The sequence below is a fragment of the Vanessa atalanta genome, chromosome 18 (assembly GCF_905147765.1).
Source record: "Vanessa atalanta chromosome 18, ilVanAtal1.2, whole genome shotgun sequence".
Classification (NCBI taxonomy): domain Eukaryota; kingdom Metazoa; phylum Arthropoda; class Insecta; order Lepidoptera; family Nymphalidae; genus Vanessa; species Vanessa atalanta.
The window spans coordinates 5,448,448-5,474,795 of NC_061888.1; the positions used below are offsets into that span (position 1 = coordinate 5,448,448).

The window sequence follows — 26,348 nt, forward strand, 5'->3', positions numbered from 1 at the left end:
TTCGGGTTCTGCCCGCCAGTCTGCGTAACACACTGGTACTACGGATCTACTATCTTCGGTCAGCAGGCTCTCTAGCCTGTATGACGCGGTGCTTCGGGTTCTGGCCGCCAGTCTGCGCACCACACTGGTACTGCGGATCATCTAGCTTCGGTCTGCAGGCTCTGAGAGCCTGAATGACGTGGTGCTCCGGGTTCCGGCCGCTAGTCTGCGCACCACTGGTACTGCGGACTGATCACCCGTCAGCAGATTCTCCAACTAACCGGACGCTGTGCTTCGGGTTCTGACCGCCAGTCTGCGTACCACACTGGTACTGCGGATCATCTATCTTCGGTCTGCAGGCTCTCTAGCCTGTACGACGTGGAGCTTCGGGTTCTGGCCGCCAGTCTGCGTACCACACTGGTACTGCGGATCGACTATCTTCGGTCTGCAGGCTCTCTAGCCTGTATGACGTGGAGCTTCGGGTTCTGGCCGCCAGTCTGCGTACCACACTGGTACTGCGGATCATCTATCTTCGGTCTGCAGGCTCTGAGAGCCTGAATGACGTGGTGCTCCGGGTTCCGGCCGCTAGTCTGCGCACCACTGGTACTGCGGACTGATCACCCGTCAGCAGATTCTCCAACTAACCGGACGCTGTGCTTCGGGTTCTGACCGCCAGTCTGCGTACCACACTGGTACTGCGGGTCATCTATCTTCGGTCTGCAGGCTCTGAGAGCCTGAATGACGTGGTGCTCCGGGTTCCGGCCGCTAGTCTGCGCACCACTGGTACTGCGGACTGATCACCCGTCAGCAGATTCTCCAACTAACCGGACGCTGTGCTTCGGGTTCTGACCGCCAGTCTGCGTACCACACTGGTACTGCGGATCATCTATCTTCGGTCTGCAGGCTCTCTAGCCTGTATGACGTGGAGCTTCGGGTTCTAGCCGCCAGTCTGCGTACCACACTGGTACTGCGGATCGACTATCTTCGGTCTGCAGGCTCTCTAGCCTGTATGACGTGGAGCTTCGGGTTCTGGCCGCCAGTCTGCGTACCACACTGGTACTGCGGATCGACTATCTTCGGTCTGCAGGCTCTCTAGCCTGTATGACGTGGTGCTTCAGGTTCTGGCCGCCAGTGTGCGCACCACACTGGTACTGCGGATCATCTATCTTCGGTCTGCAGGCTCTCTAGCCTGTATGACGTGGTGCTCCGGGTTCCGGCCGCTAGTCTGCGCACCACTGGTACTGCGGACTGATCACCCGTCAGCAGATTCTCCAACTAACCGGACGCTGTGCTTCGGGTTCTGACCGCCAGTCTGCGTACCACACTGGTACTGCGGATCATCTATCTTCGGTCTGCAGGCTCTCTAGCCTGTATGACGTGGAGCTTCGGGTTCTGGCCGCCAGTCTGCGTACCACACTGGTACTGCGGATCGACTATCTTCGGTCTGCAGGCTCTGAGAGCCTTAATGACGTGGAGCTTCGGGTTCTGGCCGCCAGTCTGCGTACCACACTGTTACTGCAGATCGACTATCTTCGGTCAGCAGGCTCTCTAGCCTGTATGACGTGGTGCTTCAGGTTCTGGCCGCCAGTGTGCGCACCACACTGGTACTGCGGATCATCTATCTTCGGTCTGCAGGCTCTCTAGCCTGTATGACGTGGTGCTCCGGGTTCCGGCCGCTAGTCTGCGCACCACTGGTACTGCGGACTGATCACCCGTCAGCAGATTCTCCAACTAACCGGACGCTGTGCTTCGGGTTCTGACCGCCAGTCTGCGTACCACACTGGTACTGCGGATCATCTATCTTCGGTCTGCAGGCTCTCTAGCCTGTATGACGTGGAGCTTCGGGTTCTGGCCGCCAGTCTGCGTACCACACTGGTACTGCGGATCGACTATCTTCGGTCTGCAGGCTCTGAGAGCCTTAATGACGTGGAGCTTCGGGTTCTGGCCGCCAGTCTGCGTACCACACTGTTACTGCAGATCGACTATCTTCGGTCAGCAGGCTCTCTAGCCTGTATGACGTGGTGCTTCAGGTTCTGGCCGCCAGTGTGCGCACCACACTGGTACTGCGGATCATCTATCTTCGGTCTGCAGGCTCTCTAGCCTGTATGACGTGGAGCTTCGGGTTCTGGCCGCCAGTCTGCGTACCACACTGGTACTGCGAATCGACTATCTTCAGTCAGCAGGCTCTCTAGCCTGTATGACGTGGTGCTTCGGGTTCTGGCCGCCAGTCTGCGCACCACACTGGTGCTGCGGATCATCTATCTTCGGTCTGCAGGCTCTCTAGCCTGTATGACGTGGAGCTTCGGGTTCTGCCCGCCAGTCTGCGTACCACACTGGTACTACGAATCTCTATCTTCGGTCAGCAGGCTCTCTAGCCTGTATGACGCGGTACTTCGGGTTCTGGCCGCCAGTCTGCGCACCACACTGGTACTGCGGATCATCTATCTTCGGTCTGCAGGCTCTGACAGCCTGAATGACGTGGTGCTTCGGGTTCCCGCCGCTAGTCTGCGCACCACTGGTACTGTGGACTGATCACCCGTCAGCAGATTCTCCAACTAACCGGACGCTGTGGTACTTCGAGTTCTGGCCCTATTGGTGCTGCGGGCTAACAATCAGCCTGCGCACCGCCGCAGACTAATCTTTAGTTTGCTATATATACATATAAAGGTGAAGTATATTTAAATCTTCGCCGAATTATCGTTCTTTGTTTCAGAAATGATTTCAATTTATTTACACTAATTAAATATATACATAATATATGTAAATTAAATGTTAAGTATAACTTAAAATACACAAAGATGGTCGAAAATTCCAAAAAGAAAATGATGTATATATATATATACTGTAAGTATATAACTATTTTTATTCTTTTCACTGATATTGCAAATATACCCTAAATTGAAAAATACTTTTTGATATGGATATTATGTACTATGTATATAACAAACTTTTTTTGCAGCAACAAATTCTTATTTTCAGGCTGTGACTTACTCTTATGATACATAAATTTATATGTGTATAATAAATGTCTGTAACACTTATTTACTGTTGTAATGTTTTTTGAGTCATTACGATTTGTTTGTGTCTTAAATATGTTTTTTTTCAGGCATAAGATGTAAGTGTTTTACTATATATCTAAAAAAGTAAAATCTTAATCAAATCCTTTGTAACATAATATTTTAAGTAGGCAATTTATAGTTTCATTTTTTTTTTAAATGTTAACTTATATTTTCAGCCGTAATAAATATTTTTTTTAGGTCTTTTAAATTATAACACAGAACAAAAATGTTGAAATGACATATCAATAAAAGTTTTAAAAGAATATTAAGATTAAATATAGACATTTATGTTATGAAAAACAAGAAACTCTTAGAAATGAAATATTACACATTCCTCATATTTTAATTGTAAAAACAAATCTAGTAATGTATATAAGTAAGAATTCGTCTATACATATTTTAACAGGTGATTCATCGAAATTAAGTAATATATGACAAAGAAGTATAACAAAACCTATGTTTCCGTTTATGTTATACTGACAAGGATTCTTGCTACCATAATTGAGACAAATCATGTAAATGCCGAAATATGAATGGACAAAATTGGTATTGCACGTTTACTGCTGAAAAGGTAATAAGCTGGTTAACCGTAATAATGTTTTTTTTAGCTTTCGATAACATTTATTATTTTTATTGGAAAAGACACAGTACAGTACTAAAATTTTATATAGTTAAAAAATAAAAATCCAAGCTCATGTTTCGAATTCGACTGCAAGCGATGGAAAAAAGAAGTAAACATTCATTAAAATAAAATAAAATCTGTTTAGTAAGTAATGTTAGTAAAGATAAAAAGGGCAGGACAATGTGTTAAGTTCGTAATAAACATCGAAAATACAAAAATTGTTATACTACTAATATTGTAACAAACAATTGTGACAAACAAATTATACAAAATCCAAACGATAATACGAAACATAAATAGAACTGGACGAACCAGCCTATCCTCCAAGAAATGTACAACCACCAGCATCGACGATGAAGGCATTTTTATAGATAAAATAAATGAAAAAAAGAACGACCATCCCGAAGTATACTATTCCATCAGCAAAAAGGCTGAGGCAAGAAAAATGTAGTTCAGTGTCAACTATCACCACGCTGAAGATGAAATAATCTAAAAAGAAGAATGAACATCGATGGTAAGAAGAAAAGAACAGCGACAATATCAAAGATGATGACAAATATGAGCACTTTATAATACCGATGAAGATCAAAACATGAAGATAAAAAGAAAAGAATAGCAACGACATTTAAGATAAAGACTACGACCACGTAGCATTCAAGATAAAGATGATAACATGATGAACGAAGAATGATGATCACCGAGGTCATACATCGGGCCGTGAAGACTGAAGACAAGAAAAGAACAGCGATAACATTTAAAATGAAGACTGCCACCTTATAATCACGATAAAAGAAAGAATAATGAAAATCACGAAGACAATGGACCATTAAGACTGAAGATATGTAGACAAGGACAGCGAGAACAGTGGAGATGACGACTACGAGCACCTACCAATAGAGATGAAGACAGAAGAAAGAAGAATAAAAATCACGAAGACAATTGACCATGAAGACAAGAACAGCGAGAGCAATGAAGATGAAGACTACGAGCACCTAACTATCATGAAGAAGAGAGAAGAAAGAAGAATAAAAATCACGAAGACAATGGGCTGTGAAGACAAGGACAGCGGGAGCAGTGAAGATGAAGACTACGAGCTCCTAACTATCACGATGAAGAGAGAAGAAAGAAGAATGAAAATCACGAAGACAATGGACCGTGAAGACTGAAGATGTGAAGACAAGGACAGCGGAGCAGTGAAGATGAAGACTACGAGCACCTAACAACCGTAATGAAGATGAAGACAGAAGAAAGAAGAATGGAATGAAGACTACGAGCCCCTAACTATCACGATGAAGAGAGAAAAAAGAAGAATGAAAATCACGAAGACAATGGGCCGTGAAGATCGAAGATGTGAAGACAAGGACAACGGGAGCAGTGAAGATGAAGACTGCGAGCACCTAACTATCACGACGAAGAGAGAAGAAAGAAGAATGAAAATTACGAAGACATACATGGGCCGTGAAGAAAAGGACAGCGAGAACAGTGGAGATGAAGACTACGAGCACCTACCAATAGAGATGAAGACAGAAGAAAGAAGAATAAAAATCACGAAGACAATTGACCATGAAGACAAGAACAGCGAGAGCAATGAAGATGAAGACTACGAGCACCTAACTATCATGAAGAAGAGAGAAGAAAGAAGAATAAAAATCACGAAGACAATGGGCTGTGAAGACAAGGACAGCGGGAGCAGTGAAGATGAAGACTACGAGCTCCTAACTATCACGATGAAGAGAGAAGAAAGAAGAATAAAAATCACGAAGACAATGGGCCGTGAAGACCGAAGATGTGAAGACAAGGACAGCGGGAGCAGTGAAGATGAAGACTACGAGCACCTGACTATCACGATGAAGAGAGAAGAAAGAAGAATAAAAATCACGAAGATAATGGGCCGTGAAGACCGAAGATTTGAAGACAAGGACAGCGGGAGCAGTGAAGATGAAGACTACGAGCACCTGACTATCACGATGAAGAGAGAAGAAAGAAGAATAAAAATCACGAAGACAATGGGCCGTGAAGACCGAAGATGTGAAGACAAGGACAGCGGGAGCAGTGAAGATGAAGACTACGAGCACCTGACTATCTCGATGAAGAGAGAAGAAAGAAGAATGAAAATCACAAAGACAATGGGCCGTGAAGACCGAAGATTTGAAGACAAGGACAGCGGGAGCAGTGAAGATGAAGACTACGAGCACCTGACTATCACGATGAAGAGAGAAGAAAGAAGATTGAAATTTACGAAGACAATGGTCTGTGAAGACAAGGACAGCGGGAGCAGTGAAGATGTGAAGACAAGGACAGCGGAGCAGTGAAGATGAAGACTACGAGCACCTAACAACCGTAATGAAGATGAAGACAGAAGAAAGAAGAATGGAATGAAGACTACGAGCCCCTAACAATCACGATGAAGAGAGAAGAAAGAAGAAAGAAAATCACGAAGACAATGGACTATGAAGACAAGAACAGCGAGAGCATTGAAGATGAAGACTAAGCACCTAACTATCACGACGAAGAGAGAAGAAAGAAGAATTAAAATTACGAAGACAATGGTCCGTGAAGACCGAAGATGTGAAGACAAGGACAGAGGGAGCAGTGAAGATGAAAACTACGAGCACCTAACAACCGTAATGAAGATGAAGACAGAAGAAAGAGGAATGAAATAAAGACTACGAGCACCTAACTACCACGATGAAGAGAGAAGAAAGAAGAATGAAAATCACGAAGACAATGGACCGTGAAGACCGAAGATGTGAAGACAAGGACAACGGGAGCAGTGAAGATGAAGACTACGAGCACCTAACAACCGTAATGAAGATGAAGACATAAGAAAGAAGAATGAAATCCATGAAGACAATGGGGCGTGAAGACTGAAGCTGTGAAGACAAGGACAGCAAGAACAGGAAAAATGAAGACTACGAGCACCTACTATCACGATGATGAAGACAGAAGAATGAAAAATGAAAATCACGAAGTCATACATTTGCCGCGAAGACAAAGACAGCGAGAACAGTGGAGATAAAGACTACGAAGACCTATCAATCGCTATGAAGATGAAGACAGAAGAAAGAAGACCGAAAATCGCGAAGACAATCGACCGTAAAGATTGAGGATGTGAAGACAAGGACAGCGAGAACAGTGGAGATGAAAACTACGAGGACCTATCAATCGCTATGAAGATGAAGACAAGAAAGAATAATGAAAATCACGAAGACATACATGGGCCGTGAAGAAAAGCCAGCGAGAACAGTGGTGATAAAGACTACGCGCATCTACTAATCGTGATGAAGATAAAGACAGATGAAAGAAGATTGGAAATCGCGAAGACAATGTGCCGTGAAGATTGAGGATGTGAAGACAAGGACAGCGAGAACAGTGGAGATGAAAACTACGAGGACCTATCAATCGCTATGAAGATGAAGACAAGAAAGAATAATGAAAATCACGAAAACATACATGGGCCTTGGAGAAAAGACGGCGAGAACAGTGGTGATAAAGACTACGCGCACCTACCAATCGTGATGAAGATAAAGACAGATGAAAGAAGACTGAAAATCGCGAAGACAATGTGCCGTGAAGATTGAGGATGTGAAGACAAGGACAGCGAGAACAGTGAAGATGAAGACTACGAGCACCTAACAGTCGTGATAAAAATAAAGACAGAATAAAGATGAATAAAAATTACGTAGACATACATGGGCCGTGAAGACTGAAGATGTTATGACCAAGACAGCAAGAACAGTGAAGATGAATACTACAAGCAACTAAATAACGATGATGATGCAGACATGAAGAAAAAAGAAAAGCATGAAGTGACAACATTTAAGATAAAGACTACGAAAACCTAGCTATGAAGATGATGAACATGAATATCATTAAAGACGTCGTGAAGAATGGGGATAAAAAAAGAACAGTGACATCATTGAATATGAAGACCACGATGACTTAACAGTCACCATGAAGATGAAAACATGAAAAAAGAAGAATGGAGATCACTGAGGTCATACATCGGACCGTGAAGATAAGAAGAAAAGAGAAGCGAGATCATTTTACATGAAGAATACAACCACCTAGCACTACCACGATAGGGATGAAAACATGTAGAAAGAAGAATTAAGACTACGAAGATATATAAATGGGCCGTGAAGACTGAAGATGAAAATGTGTACAACGAAGAATGAAGATCATTGAAGACACATCGGGCTTTGAGGACTGAAGATAAGGACAGCGAAAACATTTAGGATGTTGCTATCATCCTACTACGTAGCATTTGAGTTGAATATATGAAAGAATGAAGATCACGAAGACACATACATGGACCGTGTATTCTGAGATTAGTATAAAAGGACAGCGAGAACATTTAAGATGAACATAACGATAATGAAGAATTAAGATAAAGGACGCGATGAATGCAAATGTGAATACATGACCGTGAAGACTGAAGATACATAAACAAGATCAGCTAGAAAATTTAAGATGAGCATTACGACCACCTAATAATCAAGACGAGAAAAGAAGCATGGAGAATATTAAGATATACATTGACCGTGAAGACTGACGAAAAGAAGATAATAATAGCGAAAACATTTAACAATATGATAACAAGATATGACGAAAGAAGAATGAAGACAGAAGATTTAAGATATGAAGAAAGAAGAATGAGAACGCGAGTGGACCGTGAACACTTAATGTACAACATTTAAGATGAAGAATACGACCACCTAGCCATCAAATTGAAGATGAAAACATGTAGTAAGAAGAATAACGATCATAATTCATACATGAAGATGAAGACTACGAATAGCGAGCAATCATTATGAAGAAAGAACTGTAAACGTTAACAGTGAAATATATATAAGTTAAATAATAAATTCAAGTAGTTTGCTACTAAAGTAGTGTTCAATACTGAGACAGTTTCAGGATGTAAACTAAAATTCTAGATGAAATACAAACAATATATATTGAGTAAAAAAAATAGATAAATGACGACAATTAACGCGATGGCTGAAAATATTTCAAATATTATTAAAACACTATTACATTCAACGATAGACTATGTTGGCATAGTATCACTATATCAACATTAAAAAGAAAAAAATGAGGACAAAATAAGAAGACAATGTATGATCAGCAAGCAAAAAAAGCAAGCCTACGAGAATTATACAAACCACGGAAATGGTTGTAAAGAGGAAAAAGCATTGAAACTAAAGTTCATAAGGTCAATAAAATTAAATTCTGAATATTAAGAAACAAAACAATCCTTAAGACGTAGATAGAAAACAAATAAAAAACATTAAAGATAATATTTCAACGTTCTAAAATGAAATAATAAACATAAGAAGAATTAGTATGACCATGAGGAGGCGCAGCAGGTGTGAAACAAGAGAATGCTACAAAGTAAATAATTATCTGAAGAAAAATAAGGTAAGAAGAAGCGGACAATGTATGATTTCCTCATACTCAAAATTAAAGTTACTGAATATTAAAAGGAAGAACCTAGCAGCGTGATAAGATAAATAGCAAGACTACTTTACAAAAAGAAACTGACCACCAATTAAACAGAAAATTTAACATGATGATGAAAATTTGTAAAACGTAAAATCCTACCGTCCATAAATATCGAATATCTTAATATAATAATTGCATAAGATGAAGTGTAATAAAGTACAGATAACAATAGGACTAGACATGAAGAGCGAGACGAAATCGCTCCAAAATAATTAGACCATCACCACCATACCAATTTAAATGAAAACACCAAAAAAAATTAAGATCATAAACACAACCACACAGACAGACCTTAATGTTGAAAATAATAAAGGAACGAATTATCTAAGAAAAAAGTGTTTAAGTAGGATATAATCATAAAATAATAATAATGAAGTAACAGAGAAAATGGACCGTTAGCGCACAAAACAACAACTAGGAAAAACTACATGATGACTCAACAAAAAACTGCGATTAGCAGAAATGAAAATGAAAACAATAAACACACACCAAGAGGTAAGAATATCATATACTTATTTGACACATATAATTTAAACAATATACTAAATTAAACTTACTTTGTAAGTAAAAAAAATATATTATCACAATTATACACATTATATATGCCTAAGATAGTTTTCCCCTACCTTAATCCTCAATTTTATAATAGTTAAATAATAATAATAATTTATTCATTTTGTTTTATCAAATTTGTTTTTTTTTTTTCAGGTAATTACTAACATAAGCAGGGGAGCAAAAATATATGAAGACAAAGAAAAAATAAAGAAGAATATATTTTTGTATATTGCTACATGCGAAGTTGTATACGTTTGTTTTAGAAATAAACGAATGAATTCTTATCAATCTTTTTATTATAACATAAGTGTGTTACATACGAAATTATAAAATTCGAAATTAACGTTCGAAACCTAATTCATATTATTAAGCTATTGGAAAGTAAAGAAGAAACAAATTAGGAATAGGAATACTAAACAAAATAATAATAATTAGACATTTTTACTGTATGATAACCATTTCATAATCCTAATAGGATAAAGTATGCTCGTGATCGTTTATTTTTATTATTTAACCTGTTAAATTCCAAGTAAGATAATTTTTCGAGTTAAGAGCGAACTTTTACCCTTATGAATTTTGATCTAAATGAGTATTGCATGAAAATGATGAAATGAAAATGCAACCAACGAAACCAACCAAAGTACTAAGAAGTATTCATTGGAATGATAATATTATATAAAATACAATTTTTATTTATATTTAATTCACATAGTAACTTACATAAAATTTATCAGAAGAAAGATTAATAATAATGTATTGGAGAAAATGGCTTCGCAAATGAGCTTTAGTTAGATAACAATAGTAGGTAGTACATAATAATGTTTTTAAAGTGCAGTTACAAATGATATAAGTATAGATAAAACCATTTACCGCTGTTTTATTAGTGATAACCGCATTAAAAAACAGGCATGGTTTTATAGAAGGTGTTTACTTTAGATATCTGTGAGACATAATCAGTTATTCCTCCAGATCTTTTTTTTAATATAGTTTCACTCCAAAATTATTGAAATAAGTATATATTTAAGTTGAACAATCCTAATAACTTAAAGCAGAAATTAGGTACCTATGTACTTATGTAATTTATACCGAAAAAACTTCGAAAAATCTGAGGTGCGTGGTCTGGGATCGAATTCAACGGTCTGCACACGAAAACTGTCTACAGTTTTATTAACCATTACAACTATTCATTAATAAATGTTATTTCGAACACGGAAATTAGCGCAAATTTGCATTCACTCTTGACTGTATATTAACTTTTTTTGCTTCAATAATATTAAGCGCGTTCTATGTCTATCGACATTATGTTATAACCTGAGTCTTTTCCATTAAGTTTTTTTTTTTAGTAAATATTAAGAATGTACATTTAACTATAATAATAAATATTTTAATAAAAAAGGATGACTTAACACTATATTAAATTCAAAACTCAAACTCAAATTCCTTTATGCAATATAGAAGCCGTTAATATGGGGACCCATTGCAACTTGGCAAAGTGCATGGCATGGTATTCGTTTCTAATAAAATCCTACAAATTATTACTACATACATACTTAATTGATATGTATTATTCAACTAGCCGTGTACACGTGTATTCCAGCAAAACACGAAAAATCCGAAATACACCTGAAGATGGTCTTTTACTTTTAAACAGAAGCAGTTGGTTATTTTAAAATTCTATGAAGATTGAAATTATTTTACTAGAGACAGGATAAAGTAGATGATAAGAAGCATGGAGTACTTAAATCATAAATGCGACTCTTCACGTGCGTATCGTATTTAACTTGATTTTATAACAATTCAATAGCTTATTAAATAAAATATATTACTGTAATATTTTTTTAATTGCATGATATTTCATTTTTTTTATTATGGATGTTATAGTAGTTATATTATGTATCTAATACATACTAGTTTTTGTGGAACCAAGTATAATTTTGAAAGGTGGACATATTATTAAAAAAATTATGTATGCAATAACGAAACGCAGTAATTTAATTTAAATATTTATATATATATGTCATATAAATATTTTAAATTAAAATTGAGTTAGCCAACTAAATCAATACTAAAATAATTACAGCCTTTTAAAGTTTATATAAATGTACTTACTTCGCTTTAAAAAAATTTAAATATTAAATTTTCATTGAACGCGAATGGAATCTTACATGATAATGTCAAAACATCAATATTTTGACAGTAAGTGCTTACATTAATAAACACAAATAAATATCCGTAAACTTAACGTGAAAGTAATCTTTATCTTAATATTATTAGAATTCAACAATAACCTTGGTGCATGTAATTTATTTGTCAGGGTATTTTTTTTTTTTTTTTTTTATTATAGTACATCAAATGATGGAGATGGAGTGTTTTCATATTTGTACTTTCACTTATTTTCAGTGACCAATAGCTGTACTTCAAAAGCTTAAAATCTTGAGATACAACCAATCAATATATAAAATAGCACCGCCTTTAATAATAAACTAGTTCTCCATCGTTTGTTCTTATTTTGCCACGACGACTTTGTCAGAGTTAACTCCGTGCAATCGGGCATAAGCTTTTAAGAATATTAAACAATGAACTTAGAATAATTTTTACTAGTTGGTGATTTGGATACAGTGAAAATGGGCATGGAGAAGTATAATGAGGTATTTATATATTTATTTTATTAAAAGATATATTGTATTAAATAAAATAATTTTAAAAGGAATTAATTAAAAACATGTTAAATTAAACTTCAGGATGATAATTCCGAGTATCTTTACGGACCGGAGATTCTTCAAAAGTTGGATTTTAATAAAAGTCCAGCTAAGTTTAATCCACCAATAAGTGCTGCTAAACCTGGTGAAGATTGGATGGTTGTAAGACCTTTACAACGAGCTGATTATAATAAAGGGTTCTTGCAACTGCTCAGTCAGCTTACAAGCACAGGAAATATTTCAAGAAAGCAATTTGATGGTAAGTTTAATTGATTTTAAATTATTATCTTGAGCTTATATAATAGAAATATAATATTTTTCAAAACAATTAGTGCAATATAAATCTAACATGTAACAATTAAATACATTATATACATAAAATAAAGGTTATATTTAAATATATCATGTAAAGTATGGAACATATGCCTACTATAGTTCAGCCATACTAATTAGCATTCTTTCACTATTCAAGTTTGTGGCTACCTGTTCTTTATTTAACAATTCTAGGTATGCAAGAGATGTGTAGTTTATTTGGTGACCTTCTAAAACCTGTATAGGTGGAGTTTAGTGACATTTACAACTTCTACACTTCCTGTTAATTCAATATACACTAAATATATATTTTGAAATAAGCAAAATATATATTTAGCCATTAAATAATTCCAAAAATATTTTTCAACTAAGTTTATGACAGTAACAACAACCAATTTCTTTTAGTAAATTATGTATAATTAGTATTTAGTAACATTTATAAGTTAATTATAATATTTAATATATATTACAAATTGTATTTGTTTTTCAGAGCGATTTACCCAAATGAAGAGTTCAGGTGGATACTATGTAACAGTTATTGAAGACAAGCGTATTTCGAAAATCATCGGTGCAGCCACTCTTACAATTGAACAAAAATTTATACACAATTGCTCTGTTGTATGTATTATTTAAAGAAGAAGTTTAAAAAATAAAATATGTACATATAAGTAACATAATAAAAAAATTTCAGAGGGGCCGCCTGGAGGATGTTGTTGTTAACGATACATACAGAGGCAAACAGCTGGGCAAATTGTAAGTTATTGGTAACATTCGATTTATAATTCCTTTTTTGATATAAAAAATAAGCTTATATATTTTTTTACAGAATTGTAGTTACTGTGTCACTTCTAGCAGAAGAACTGGGATGTTATAAGATGTCACTAGATTGCAAGGACAAACTTATAAAATTCTACGAAAGCCTCGGTTACAAACTGGAGCCCGGAAACTCTAATGCTATGAATATGCGGTAAGTTTAAAAATTTATATATAAACATTTTATTTATTGAATACGTTACTTATAAAATATTTAAAAAATCCTTTTTTTTTATAGTTTTGAAGAGCCATCCTGACAATTAGCCGCTGGGACATCCGACCTGCGTTCTAAACTGTAAGTAGGCATGGACAGTCGAGTGGTCATCGCAGCATCACCACTCTCCAAACATACTTATCATCATTACATAATGCTTAGAATAAAAAGTTTTATTTGTAATTGATTTTATTGGCGATATATATGTTTTGTTGTGATAACCGCTTGTTTGTTCATGCTCTTGTAGTTGCAGGGTCAATTATTTTATCCATCAAAGGTATATTTTACTGGAGGACTTTATGGTACTGTAAAACCTGCATTTGATGGAGTTATTGATTGATTTTGGATGTCTTAGCACATGATTTTGATTAGCTTATAAGATTTTTTTTGCTCATCATAGTATTCATATTTTTGTATCATTCATACTTAATTAACATTTGCTTTATATTGTGACTTAATTACTTTGTAGTTTCGATTAGCAGTATACATATATTGATAAATATCATATTAAATGTTTTTGCATTCAATTTGTGTTTCATTTAACAAACATAATTTTATTTCCCATCATTTAATTAACAACTTTATTAATCTGTTTGACTTTTGTTTTTCCTTATTATTATTTTGATACATATAATATGAAGATAATTAAATGCATAGATAGTAAAAGGTACATGTTAAGGATAACTTTCAAGCTACTTAAGGACATCTTTTGTTTTAATTATATTTCACTCGGTCAAAGTCGAAACGGAAGTTTTACATAAAAGATTAAAATTAAGTTTACATTATACTTTGTATATGTTTTATATATTTATTATTGCTGTATACTGTAACTGGTTTATATAGGTTTTTTTTTAATTGTAAAATATGCATATTGTAAACGTACCTTTACTAATAAATAAATTAATGTTGTCTCATTTGCAGGTCTTACCAACAGTGAAGTGAAGTTATGTAATATCATAATTATCTGTAATGAGTTAGTTACCATAATTAATTACTTAACTTAATATTTTAATTATTTAGAAAGGAATAAATTATTCATAACTTATGTAGCATTTTAATTACATAATCTTATATGATTACAGTTATATTACTAAAAGAACCATTTAATTAATAATGTCAACTACAAATTAAATTTTGCATCCATAAAGTAGGTTAGGGTAATTAATAATAAAAAAACAAATACTGAAAATTATATAATTTAATAATAAATTTTCATAAGCATTGGAAAATGTATAATTTAAATAATATCTTTAATTAGAATAAAGACGAAAACATAGTCGAGATTGTTATAAATCTGCAGTCGATATGCTTGAATCGTTCACACTTAACATTCGGCTTGGTTTATAGATATGGAAGTAAAGTGAAGTGAAAGGGCATTGAAATCTTAATAGAGATTTCAATGACAGCTTAACCGGTCGCTCAAGACTGACCAAAACTTGTCAATTAAAAATGTGCTTCTATACCACTAAACCACTAATGTCTGAATCTGTGTATTCATCGTATTTCCGAATGACTCCGAAGATAAATTTCCGTCTGATTTCAACTGTTTTTAATTTTTTTTAACATTCCCAAATTTTAAGCATTTTTAGACATTTAAAAAAGCTAGTTTTTTTTTTTAAATACAAAAATTTACCGATAATTTAAAGTATATAGCAGGGCTGTGTAGTGTGCTGCCTAGGTATTTTTGGGCCATTAAAAAACTGCATTTACCGGTGGGCCGCCGAAACAGAAAGCTACCTACCTTAATTTTTTGGTAAAAATATACGAATTGAAAAATGAGAAGATGAAATATGCAGACACAGCTCAAATTCAATAATTACTAAGTCAATGCGCTTCAGATGAGCAAAAAAGGTGTGTTCTTCAAAATTATCCACTTCTATGTAATCTTTATTATTATTTTGGATGAATATTTCATAATAAATTACTTGTTGTTCCTTAGGACATTCCTAGCTAGCATTTATAATAGTACTATTTTTGATCTAACAAACAATAGCTGTGACGTTTTTAAAGTGTATTCTACGACCTTCGCTATTGGACGTTAATTATTTGTTTTATATCAGGAAATAGGCATGTAGCATAAATAGATACAGATCTATTTGTTGGATTGATAACAACCGATAAATATCACGATTAAATTGATGATAAATATATTTTAATAATAAAGATAAAATATTGCTGAATAATATAATAGTATAGACAACTTAGACATCTTATGCAATTTATTATTTTATCTTTAATTTCGTATTGGTTCATAATTGTCATCAATTTGAACTTAAGTCCTTGTTTTTTTTTTTTATTAATTATATTGATTTGATTGTCGGTAGTTAATAATACAACGTCTTTAAATAAAAAGAAGGGTATCTCAAGTGGAACGTGGTTTTTTAATATAATATTTTCTAAACAATAATAGAAATATATTTAAATTTGATTTGGTTGAAACTTAATGCAATGTAAGTACATTTAATTATGAACGCGGTATAATTAAATTATCCTTAGATGGCCTACGTCGCTCACACCTCAAGCCGCGGCCGCGGCGATTCCAAAGTTAAGAGTAAAACTATCTGTATTGGATTCGTTACCTTAGTTTAGTAATTGAAAATTTTAATATAATATTTCGTAAAGTACGAAAAGGATATCATATATTATTTATTGTTATAAATAAAAATAATCAGTTGGAAAAAAACGGTCACACACGATTTAGGGTCCTGGAATAGCTAAGACCATTAAACTTTAGTCTTGCTCCGCCGATATTATCAACGAGTGATAATATGAGTAATGTAATTAATTTTTATCATTTGAAACTTTGATAATATCCCGAGTAAATAATAACAACTAATTTATAATAAACAAATACGACGAATGCGTTTTGATTTCTTGAGCGACTGGTTAAGAACAGTCATTACTGGAAGAGTTGACGGTTCATTACAATAAACCTTAATAGTGTATTTATCATACATGATAGTGCAAAGATCTTATCTAATATTATATATCTGCATTATGTGATAAGTAAAAATTAAAAAATATATAATAAATACATATATAGTTCTAGTGATTAATTGCATATATATGACATATAGGGTATTCGCAGTGTCATACATAGATAATCAGCTGTATCCTCGAGCATGATTAAAAATCATAATTTTACTGGAGTATGTATTTAAAGAAAGGCACATATAAGAATATAAAAGTATTCCTTATATGCAAACTATATAATTTTATGTGCATGATGCCTGAAATTACACTGGCTCACTCATCCTTAGCAACAGGAATAGCAAAATAAATCATAGCTTTACCTAGGTAGATGTAGGTGGAATTTAACATGTAAGTGAAATCAAGCAAGTTAAGTTCTGTCAATTGCTAATAAAGTTTTTTTTTGTTATATTTTATTATTTCATATAAAATGTTTTACTTGAAATGCGCGTCATGCTCTGTGTGTTTTAGTAAATTCTACACTATATGACAGTTTAAATAAACATTTTATATAGCGAGAACATTATAGCAAGAACAATTAATTATGTTAATTTGATAGTAAAAAAGAATTATTAAAGACTCAAAAGATTTTCTCATGGAATGTTATTATCCCAGCCATAAAATATTTATTTAAAATAAAACAAACTCATTACGAACACCCTATATATAATATAAATGTATTTATAAGCTAACTTTTACAGCACAGCACATGAAACAAACAAAACTTTATTTATCTACGGGCCGGAGAGAGCAATTCGAGTCTTAATTCATAAAAATCGAAAAAAAGTTTACATTAATGAGGCACTATTGTGTTGTATGACTAATACTCAGTTACTATACAAACCAAAAAACCTATAGATCTATTCACACAAGCCCCTCCACGTTAAATTTAAAACAAATATAATATAATTTGTATTATAATGTTTAGTTAATCGTCTCACGCACACTAAGATATATTATAAGCACGAGCGTCACACAATACTAATGAACGCTGATTAATTTACGTGCAGGGGCGCGCCTTCATAAGTGAATAGATCTTTAACAGATAATACAAATATCTATTGACATTTAAAAATTGTTATTGAATCACAAATACCCATCCGATATATCGTAGTATTTATCTGTGAGTAGAATCAACGGTAGCTTCTCAATCAAATAGACAATTCTAGTATCCGTAAGAAACAAATAACTTCATGAATATAGTAACCAGACATCAGAGCGCTGGTTTATCAAACATAAAAAAAAATATTTCTTGTGTGATTATAAATTTACTTTAGAGTTCTACTTCGTACCCTCTACTTAGGGCCCTGGAAATCTGTGGTGTCTTATACAGTCACGTATGATAAATACAATATTAATGACGTGGAAGTAATTAGAAAGGAGGAGGGGGTGTCGTTATCTTGGTACCAAGTTTCATGGGTCCCTGGCCACGAGCGCTTCTTCTCGCTTCCATTTCACGTTGCCTTTGTAACTTCCTCTCTTCTCGTTTACGTCTCATTTCATCCATTTTTGATGCATTGTTTTCTGTAATCAAATATTAAAAACCTTTAAAGTATTTTCCAATCATTATGAGAGATGGCTCAATAGTGTGAACACGTTAATCTTGAACAAAGATTCGAACACAGGCAAGCTAATATATGAAAAACTTAGACCGTTAGGTTAATTCGGATACTACAGTCGTATCTGTCTATAAGGGGCTTCTGAGTAACAAAAAAAAAAATTACCATCTGCGTTCTCCTCGATGGGCTCGAACTCCCCGTCCTCCCACCCGCCGAGGGAGTCGTTGCTGTTCTGATGCGCGGCGAGCCGATGTTCGGTTCGATGCTCAGCCCGATGATCGACTCGCGGGCCGCGCACGTACGTCGCGTTTGCATTGTTCACGTTGGGCTCCGTCCACTGAGAGTTGTTCCAGGTCTCTGAAGGGCTCGCCAGTTCCGCTTCTGCTGCCTGGCAATTGTTGAATACAATCATTAAAACAAAAGGATTCAGATTAGCAGCCATATAAGCTAAGTATGCTTAGCTTGCTATACGCTATTGAATCATTAATTATTAAGAGTATCATTTCTTCTCAAATTATTCATTTACTGCTTTACATAATCACTCTATGCATTTATTTTGACATCATCTGAAGTGGTGTGATGAGGTGCGGGCCTACGTACAGGTTGCTCCTGCAGCGTGCCCCACTCCTCGTTGTCCCAGTCGTCCTCGCAGAGCGCGGCGAGGCCGGGCGTGGCCTGCGCGCTGCCGCTGCTCGGCGGGGACTTGGCGCTTGCGGCCGTCGTACCTGAACAAAACAGCACTTTTCCAAAAATACTATTAATACAACGAAAGCATAAGCTTGTAACTTCAATTATCCGACTACACAGAGCTAGTAACATTATTGTCGGACAAGATTAAAATTTTTACAACAGGTCTAGAGAACGTTCAAAATATTCATTAAAAAAAAATCGTTAAAGAGCGTTATTGTGCGGATAGAACAAAAATAATGACTTCTCAGTAGACCGCACAACTTGGGAATGAGCTAACTAACGATACACAAATTTATGTTTCTAAAAACATCGAAGTTTTTCCTGATTGTATCTAATGTAAATCTGAACTATGAATACCCGTGATAATGCTAATTATTATTGTAACCCAATATCATTATCGTTAGTTAATAGCCTCCGACTAGAAGCTAAACTTTTTGATAAAATATCTATCTGTGATAATAGTAAAGGAAAATATTTGTTTAAAGTATTACAAGAAATTTACACATTAAGTTTTTGAATAGTTTAGAATTAATATAGAAAATGAAGGCCTTGCAAATGTTAATGTAAAATATTTTAAGCGAATTGGATTGGAATCTAAAAGAGACTGATATACCCGCACTGGAATCAATTTCTCCCCACGCTGTCATGTCCCAGTGTTCGGGATCGTAGTCCGAAGCGGACTCGCTGTGTTCGAGTGACGTCATCGATGTTACGGACGAGGTCGTAGTGGACATACTGCTCGATGACGGTTGCTCTAAAATTAAAAAACTATAATTAAAATACTATACTTATGATATCTTATTCTATAAACTTCCAAATTAATTAAAAAAGAATATTGTAGCGTATTTAGGTGTATGCGTACGTTGAAACGTCTATGTTTTGTCTATGGAATGATTTGACGTATGACGTACTTCCTTCTCTCTTCCCTTCTGGTGTGAGCCGCGGTAACGTGTGGTATGTGAGTGCGCCGTGCCTTTTAAATTAGCTTGTGTAACGGATTTATCCTTCTCCTATAATATCACCCATCCCTTTGGTTGTGTTTTTCGAGTGTATGAGGACCAAGGGAGCGCTCCCAAGAAGAACGTGTCTTCACAAGTCCGAGCCCAGAGTTTTGAGATAACAACCCCTTTTTTACCAAAAATACAGTCCACTTTTCTCTCGCGCGTACAAATATTATGTAAAATTACATTACATTAGCAGCCTGTAAATTTCCCAGACCTGTGCTTAGGCCTCCTTTCCCTTTGAGGAGAAGGTTTGGAGCATATTCCACCACGCTGCTCCAATGCGGGTTGGTGGTATACACATGTAGTAGAATTTCGTTGAAAGACACATGCAGATTTCCTCACAATGTTTTCCTTCACCGCCGAGCACGAAATGAATTATAAACACAAATTAAGCACATGAAAATTCAGTGGTGCCGGCCTGGGTTTGAACCCGAAATCATCGGTTAAGATGCACGCGTTCTAACCACTGGGCCATCTCGGCTCTTTTGTTATATAATAATGCGCTTCGTCTCCGTGCGAGCGGCAGGACTTGGCGGTGGCGAGGTGGTACGTACCGAGCGAGCCCGGCTTGGACAGCACGGACTTGGGCGCGTGCTGCACGCGCGCCGTGTCGGAGTGCGAGCGGTAGAACTTGGCGGTGACGGCGGTGACGGCCCAGCCCGCCCACGTCGCCGCTGCGTTGCTGAGGGACGGTGTCGCGGTGTGGACGTCTGCTTCTGCAGACATTCATTTACTTGAATTATATAGAAATTCAATCTCTATACAAAAATATCTGATGACTTAAATAACACTGCACTGTAGTAACTTTGTTCATTGTGATTGAACTTTTTGTCTAAACAAACTGGTCTAATACCATTTTTACTCTACAATAATAAAACCATTTTACTTACCCATTCCTTCTTTTAGACTGGGGTCTTCTGAAACTTTCTCCAATTTACCGAGAAAACCTTTAATAGTTCTAAATGCTGCATCTCGAACCTAAAATATAATCAAATATTAGTTGATAGCGACTCACATGAGTTGAATGTAATGTTGGTTGGTTGTGGATGACCAACATTCAGCAATTTGAGGTGACTGGACTTGCCTGCTTCTCTGGATCAGCTGTCAGAGGACAAAGCGCAGGAAGCACTCGATTCGCAACTTCAGATAACAGGAAATATTGTTGTGTGGCCGCTAGAGCTAATACCCCGGCTTGCCTCGCTGGCGGGAAGGCATCTCGAGTGGCTCTTACGAACGCTGATACCAGAACTTTCTGGCGGATTTGAGGGTGTAGATGAGCAGCTATTTTTCCTAAGCATACAGTTGTGTTTGTTCTGAAAATAATTATATTGATACACTTACCTAGAAAATAGTACATAGACATTACAAACGGCAACAGTTGGAGTGATTGTAGGAGTGAAGTAGGGTCAAGCCCCAACCCAAGAAATCCGTTGCCCTAGCCAAAATAATATTATTCGAATATTATTAAATCAAATTTATCTATCAATTTTCACTAGAGTAAAAACTTTTAATAGTAAACTTTCCCAAATTCTTGGTCATAGGGTGAAAGCAATACTTCCGGCATAATTAATGTTAAAAATTAAAAAAACTATCCCGAATTAAGAGCTCAGAGATTCATTTTTAGTCATTGTTTTCTAACATTTTAGAAATTGTCTCAAGAATAAAATTCAAGCTTTGCTAATGCATATATGGAACCTTCCTACTTGTTGACTTCCAGACAGGATATATTACATACATAACATATTTAACTAACATGAGTGTATTTTTAAATGTTGAAAAAGAGTAACAACTGAGTTTCTTGCTGGTTATTCTCGGTAGAATCTACATTCACTAAATATAGTTTGTTAAATGACGATTCAAAAGTGCTTGTAAAAGCCTACTTGAATAAAGTATATTTTGATTTAGATTTTTGAGTTATTATTATAAAGTATTTATCACCTCATACCTGCATTTATTTCATGCTTTCATAAAAATTAACACTTGACTTTAAAAATAAACTTTTGTGTACAATAGGTACTAATCTCACCTAATTCCACCTTGGTCATCTTTAGATTGCAGCCTAGCAAAATGTCTCAGCACCTCTACATTCAAGTTGTTATAGTTTAACTTTGGTGCTAAATGGACTATTGATTTCACAGTCTGTTCTCTAATGATTGCATTTGTGTCCAAGAATCCGTGTACTACTTGAGGAAATATTTGGTCATTTACCTGTAAAAAGCAGACACATCATCACTAAAGAGAATTAAACTACAAGTCATTTTCTTCTGTCATCTGATCGAAAGTCTTATTTTAGAGTTAAAGTCTAATAAAAATATTATTTCATTTATAAATATATTTGTATATTTATTATATTTAATATATTTAATATGATTATATGCAAAGAGCCAATCACCATTGTTTTGATAAATTTTACTTATTGTATGGTTTAATAAAAAGCTAAAACTTAAATTACATAAGACATAAGCAGCCCGTAAATGTCCCACTGCTGAGATAAAGGCCTCCTCTCCCTTTGAGGAGAAGGTTTGGAGCATATTCCACCACGCTGCTCCAATGCGGGTTGGCGGAATACACATGTGGCTGAATTTCGTTGAAATTAGACACATGCAGATTTCCTCACGATGTTTTCCTTCACCGCCGAGCACGAGATGAATTATAAACACAAATTAAGCACATGAAATTTCAGTGGTGCCTGCCTGGGTTTGAACCCGAAATCATCGGTTAAGATGCACGCGTTCTAACCACTGGGCCATCTCGGCTCATGAACTTAAATTAATTTGTGTGAATGGTTGAATACAATGCTTTGGCTTTGAAAAAAACATTTAAATCTTTTTGGCTAAAAGTATGACCAGCTTTTGTTGCCAAACATTGGTATCAGACATCCCCTTCAGTCGAAAGCTATTTCCTTTATAAATAAATTGGATTTTAGAATTAGAACTAATTTACTCACAGTAGAATTTTGTAGATGCATAATAAACTGGTCCAGCTGTTGCAGCAGTCGCGACCTTGTGGTTCGGTCGTTGGATGCAAATAACTTTACTACACATGGAACTATTTGCTTTTGGTAATCCGCATCTTCTAATAGTTTTCCTAACTGTAATATATATTTTTTAAAGTACAATTAATGTATTATTATTAACGATATTGTCTCATGTGATACATATTTAACAAACTCTTGAATATAATATTATAATCATAATATTTCATTATCAATATGTCCTCTTGACTTCAGTCACAGCAAACAATTTCAAACACTAATTATCGCCAAAGCATATATTATGGTGAATAACTGTGCCTGCAAACTGCTACAGCAAATATCTTGAAAGAAAATGCAATAACTTTTTATTGGCACATAATTCACCTATACATACACATAGACTATTAAAAATTGTTCATTGATGAGATTAAATTTTTCTGATTTGCGATGATTCTATAACGAACGGAAATAGTCTTTTGCATAATCGTACAATGTACCTTAAACATAGGAGCCAATACTGCAGAACCGGCGTCACCGTAATGGAATGCTGTAAGCAATTGTGGTAGAATTTTATGAACGCAGACAGGTTCAGGGAAATTGTCCAAGTAGCTGCTCAGTGTCGAGAAGAATTTCCCTTTTTCAATTTTATCTTTGATTTGTATCTCTTCTAGGAAAAGCATGGTATCAATGAGATCATTCTTAAAATATCCTCCCATTTTTCGACATCTGCAATTGTAAATTATTCCCATTAGCAGCGATAAAATAAATTGATCAAACAATTAAAACTATGCATGTATAATGATAAAAATATATACTTTCGTTTATTACTATTTATTTTCGATGATGACTTACTATAAAAATAAAATCAAATGATCGCCTCCAGGCTGTTTCAAATAACTAAAATATAATTTTCATTGTACATGGAAAATGGTTAAAATAAAATAAAAAAAATATATCCCGCTGAGTTTCTTTCGCCGGTTCTTCTCAGGTCTGAGGTGCTAAATTCCGAACCGGTGGTAGATTTTTGACAGTCAATAAGCAAGTGTATACACTTCTATATTGAATAAAGATTTTTGACTTTGACTTTGATTGTTTTTTATACAGGTTTAGACCATTCATCAATTTTACTTCCTTCTAATATAGGTATAAATGAGCAAAGTAAAGCACAAGTGTAGAGACTGTGTCTATGGGTGGAAATGACCATTTGGTTGTACATTCTTACAATGAATAAAAAAAAATAATACTAAATCCTTGAAATACTTATAATATAATATAAATCAAGTAAATCTCATATCATAAGAAAATTTGAAATATACATTTAGTATTTAATTAAGTTAACTCTCTCTATAATCAAGAAGTTACAGTAAAATAACTTCTATGGAGGCATTTATTGGATATATACAAGCACACCGATGAACTTAGATTTATGTAAGCAATAATTTATGCTACCTTGTGATGATATCCGCAGGATTAGGTCTCGAAGCAGGATTTGCACTGACTAGCTCACAATATAAAGTACATAGCTGCTTTGGTATCTTATCAACAGTTTTAAGTGCTGGTTGGTTTGACAATGGTCCATTAAATGCTTCCCATATTAAGCAGCCAAGGCCCCACATGTCTGTTGAGCTGTAAAAATATATTTATTATGTATTGGAGTAAGTTTAATTTGTTTCTTTTGGTCAATATTGTCGAGTTGCTAAAGTACTACATATTTATTAAATATTTTAGTCTAAAAAAATGTTAAGTAAGGTTTATTATTTTTAACATATTGAGGAATCATAGACAATTTTTTCGTTTGCACAGTAATTTTACATTACTTAAATCTTCATTGTTTTAAATTAATTTTTTAAATTGAGAAATGGACTGAATTGTCAACTTCAATTTAACAATCATAACAAACTGTTCTGAATTAGGTCATGACTAAAAAATGTATTGAACAGATTACATTTAATTGTTGAAACAATTGGACATACATGGTTTACACACACTAAAAATAATAGAATTTCATATATTACGTGTGTACACTATATAGAAATATGTTTAAGTGTTTAGTAAATAAATAAATTGGGAAAGTTTATCAACAAAGAACCATATGATATTGCACATAAAAATATGTATTAAATTACAAATTATTACTATTCCTATTTAATTAATAATGAATAGGATTTCAAATTTATTTAATCTATAGGATGACTGTAATGTATTGCAAATCTTATAAAATTTACTAACAAAGCTCGAATTATAAGAAGCAAAATAAACCAATTTAAAATGATTAACCTTAATTGATATCAATGTTTTGTCACAGTAAAACAGTTTATTGTTTACTAAACAATAAATTATTATAATATTATCACTGTGACACAACTATACCACTATTTTTTATTTTTATATTTTTTACAAATAGCACTTACCATTTTGTCATAGATTTCAATTTAGTTTGATCTTTCTTCTCTGGTGGGTCATAGATCTCTAGTTTTGGTAATATTTTTATTGGCAAAGGACTCGAATTATCCTGCCCATGAGCTGATAGGAATTCAAATCCTCCAAGCTTCCACTCACCCGCAAGTGTTACAAACACTGAGTATAGACACACATTGTTGTGTTTCATGTTTCCATCATTATTAAAAAATGATAATGCCCTCTAAAAAGATAGAATTTCGTTAATCAATGTTGATAATGTGTTACAAAGTTAATAAATTATTAAAGGTAACTTCTTTTGCTAAATCAGTTTTTTAATTATGATAGATATGTTAAAGTCAAAATTTCTACTTACAGTAATTTGGAAAATACCCCATGCCAGGAATAAATCCCGCTGCAGACCCTCTAGTTTATTATCTTCTATATTAGTAGCTAAAGGTTCTACATATTCTGTAGCTACGTATAAAAATTTTTCAGTTTCACAGCTATCTAAATAATGTAAAAGGCTTGGATGTCTCATAGTCTTTAGTTTCTTCAATGAGGCTTTTGCTATATCGAATTGAGTTTCAGAATTTTTATTAACATCGAATAAAAATATTGACACTTCATCTTGAGTGCCCCTTTTCTTGCCTTTGTGTAATGTCCACACACTCCTGTCCTCTAGGCCACGCACAGGATCGCCCACTTCGTAAGGAAAGTCCTTAGTGGGATCTCGCGAGAAAAAAGACCACATATTGAACAATACTATCTACTGACTATTTACAAATCACGTTCATATTTTCAGTAACAATCACAATGGTACACGTATTTTCATAATACAAAAACTCTTAAATTTGTATAATATTTTACAATAATGTACAAATTGTCTTTGAAGATAAGATCAAGAAAACTATATCATAATTATTAATTAATTATGTTTATAGAATAATTCTTTAAAAATATGACGGCAAAACGAATACAGTGTAATAATTGAAT

General features: G+C 34.8%; 4 protein-coding genes across 9 annotated transcripts; 3 read left to right on the plus strand and 1 right to left on the minus strand.

Annotated features, from left to right (window-relative positions):
- Window positions 1-66: 66 nt before the first annotated feature.
- LOC125071039 lies at window positions 67-1,805 on the plus strand. Of its 2 annotated transcripts, none has more exons than XM_047681096.1 (4): window positions 67-110; window positions 205-474; window positions 569-680; window positions 1,501-1,805. In XM_047681096.1, exons 1-4 carry the CDS (start codon window positions 81-83, stop codon window positions 1,737-1,739), a joined length of 651 nt encoding a protein of 216 aa, XP_047537052.1. In that variant the 5' UTR covers window positions 67-80; the 3' UTR covers window positions 1,740-1,805. The 2 variants fall into 2 exon arrangements, with proteins under 2 accessions (XP_047537052.1, XP_047537053.1); XM_047681097.1 differs by lacking the exon at window positions 1,501-1,805 and adding an exon at window positions 1,036-1,349 and having other exon boundaries at window positions 569-671.
- A 3,144-nt stretch (window positions 1,806-4,949) lies between these two features.
- On the plus strand, window positions 4,950-10,004 carry LOC125071038 (protein TIC 214-like). 2 transcript variants are annotated; one of them, XM_047681095.1, is made up of 3 exons: window positions 4,950-5,974; window positions 6,440-9,660; window positions 9,874-10,004. In XM_047681095.1, the coding sequence occupies exon 1, from the start codon at window positions 4,950-4,952 to the stop codon at window positions 5,970-5,972; it is 1,023 nt and encodes a 340-aa protein (XP_047537051.1). In that variant the 3' UTR covers window positions 5,973-5,974; window positions 6,440-9,660; window positions 9,874-10,004. The 2 variants fall into 2 exon arrangements, with proteins under 2 accessions (XP_047537051.1, XP_047537050.1); XM_047681094.1 differs by having other exon boundaries at window positions 4,950-9,660.
- A 2,056-nt stretch (window positions 10,005-12,060) lies between these two features.
- Window positions 12,061-14,803, plus strand: LOC125070806 (probable glucosamine 6-phosphate N-acetyltransferase). Of its 3 annotated transcripts, XM_047680785.1 has the most exons (7): window positions 12,061-12,368; window positions 12,462-12,678; window positions 13,222-13,349; window positions 13,423-13,484; window positions 13,558-13,698; window positions 13,783-13,839; window positions 14,680-14,803. In XM_047680785.1, exons 1-6 carry the CDS (start codon window positions 12,345-12,347, stop codon window positions 13,799-13,801), a joined length of 591 nt encoding a protein of 196 aa, XP_047536741.1. In that variant the 5' UTR covers window positions 12,061-12,344; the 3' UTR covers window positions 13,802-13,839; window positions 14,680-14,803. The 3 variants fall into 3 exon arrangements, with proteins under 3 accessions (XP_047536741.1, XP_047536742.1, XP_047536740.1); XM_047680784.1 differs by lacking the exon at window positions 14,680-14,803 and having other exon boundaries at window positions 12,066-12,368; window positions 13,783-14,285; XM_047680786.1 differs by lacking the exons at window positions 13,783-13,839; window positions 14,680-14,803 and having other exon boundaries at window positions 13,558-13,702.
- A 525-nt stretch (window positions 14,804-15,328) lies between these two features.
- LOC125070840 (N-terminal kinase-like protein) lies at window positions 15,329-26,327 on the minus strand. 2 transcript variants are annotated; one of them, XM_047680828.1, is made up of 13 exons: window positions 25,729-26,327; window positions 25,367-25,596; window positions 24,405-24,581; window positions 23,453-23,681; window positions 22,929-23,072; window positions 22,008-22,189; window positions 21,066-21,294; window positions 20,872-20,959; window positions 20,536-20,697; window positions 19,597-19,731; window positions 18,888-19,012; window positions 18,453-18,675; window positions 15,329-18,252 (listed from the first exon to the last, which is right to left on the minus strand). In XM_047680828.1, exons 1-13 carry the CDS (start codon window positions 26,104-26,106, stop codon window positions 18,101-18,103), a joined length of 2,454 nt encoding a protein of 817 aa, XP_047536784.1. In that variant the 5' UTR covers window positions 26,107-26,327; the 3' UTR covers window positions 15,329-18,100. The 2 variants fall into 2 exon arrangements, with proteins under 2 accessions (XP_047536784.1, XP_047536783.1); XM_047680827.1 differs by having other exon boundaries at window positions 19,591-19,731; window positions 25,729-26,326.
- Window positions 26,328-26,348: the final 21 nt, after the last annotated feature.

Excerpts from the sequence above, each read along its gene's own strand:
- LOC125071039 (XM_047681096.1), top strand. The coding sequence starts at position 81 with ATGACGCGGTGCTTCGGGTTCTGGCCGCCA. Across the intron at positions 111-204 it reads GCTTCGGGTTCTGGCCGCCA|TCTGCGCACCACTGGTACTG; the intron begins GTCTGCGCACCA and ends TCCGGCCGCTAG. Across the intron at positions 475-568 it reads GCTTCGGGTTCTGGCCGCCA|TCTGCGCACCACTGGTACTG; the intron begins GTCTGCGTACCA and ends TCCGGCCGCTAG.
- LOC125071038 (XM_047681094.1), top strand. The coding sequence starts at position 4,950 with ATGAAGAGAGAAAAAAGAAGAATGAAAATCACGAAGACAATGGGCCGT.
- LOC125070806 (XM_047680785.1), top strand. The coding sequence starts at position 12,345 with ATGGGCATGGAGAAGTATAATGAG. Across the intron at positions 12,679-13,221 it reads TTCAAGAAAGCAATTTGATG|AGCGATTTACCCAAATGAAG; the intron begins GTAAGTTTAATT and ends TTTGTTTTTCAG. Across the intron at positions 13,485-13,557 it reads GGCAAACAGCTGGGCAAATT|AATTGTAGTTACTGTGTCAC; the intron begins GTAAGTTATTGG and ends ATTTTTTTACAG.
- LOC125070840 (XM_047680827.1), bottom strand. The coding sequence starts at position 26,106 with ATGTGGTCTTTTTTCTCGCGAGATCCCACTAAGGACTTTCCTTACGAA. Across the intron at positions 22,190-22,928 it reads TGCATCTACAAAATTCTACT|GTAAATGACCAAATATTTCC; the intron begins GTGAGTAAATTA and ends TGCTTTTTACAG. Across the intron at positions 18,676-18,887 it reads GCACGCTGCAGGAGCAACCT|GCAGCAGAAGCGGAACTGGC; the intron begins GTACGTAGGCCC and ends AACAATTGCCAG.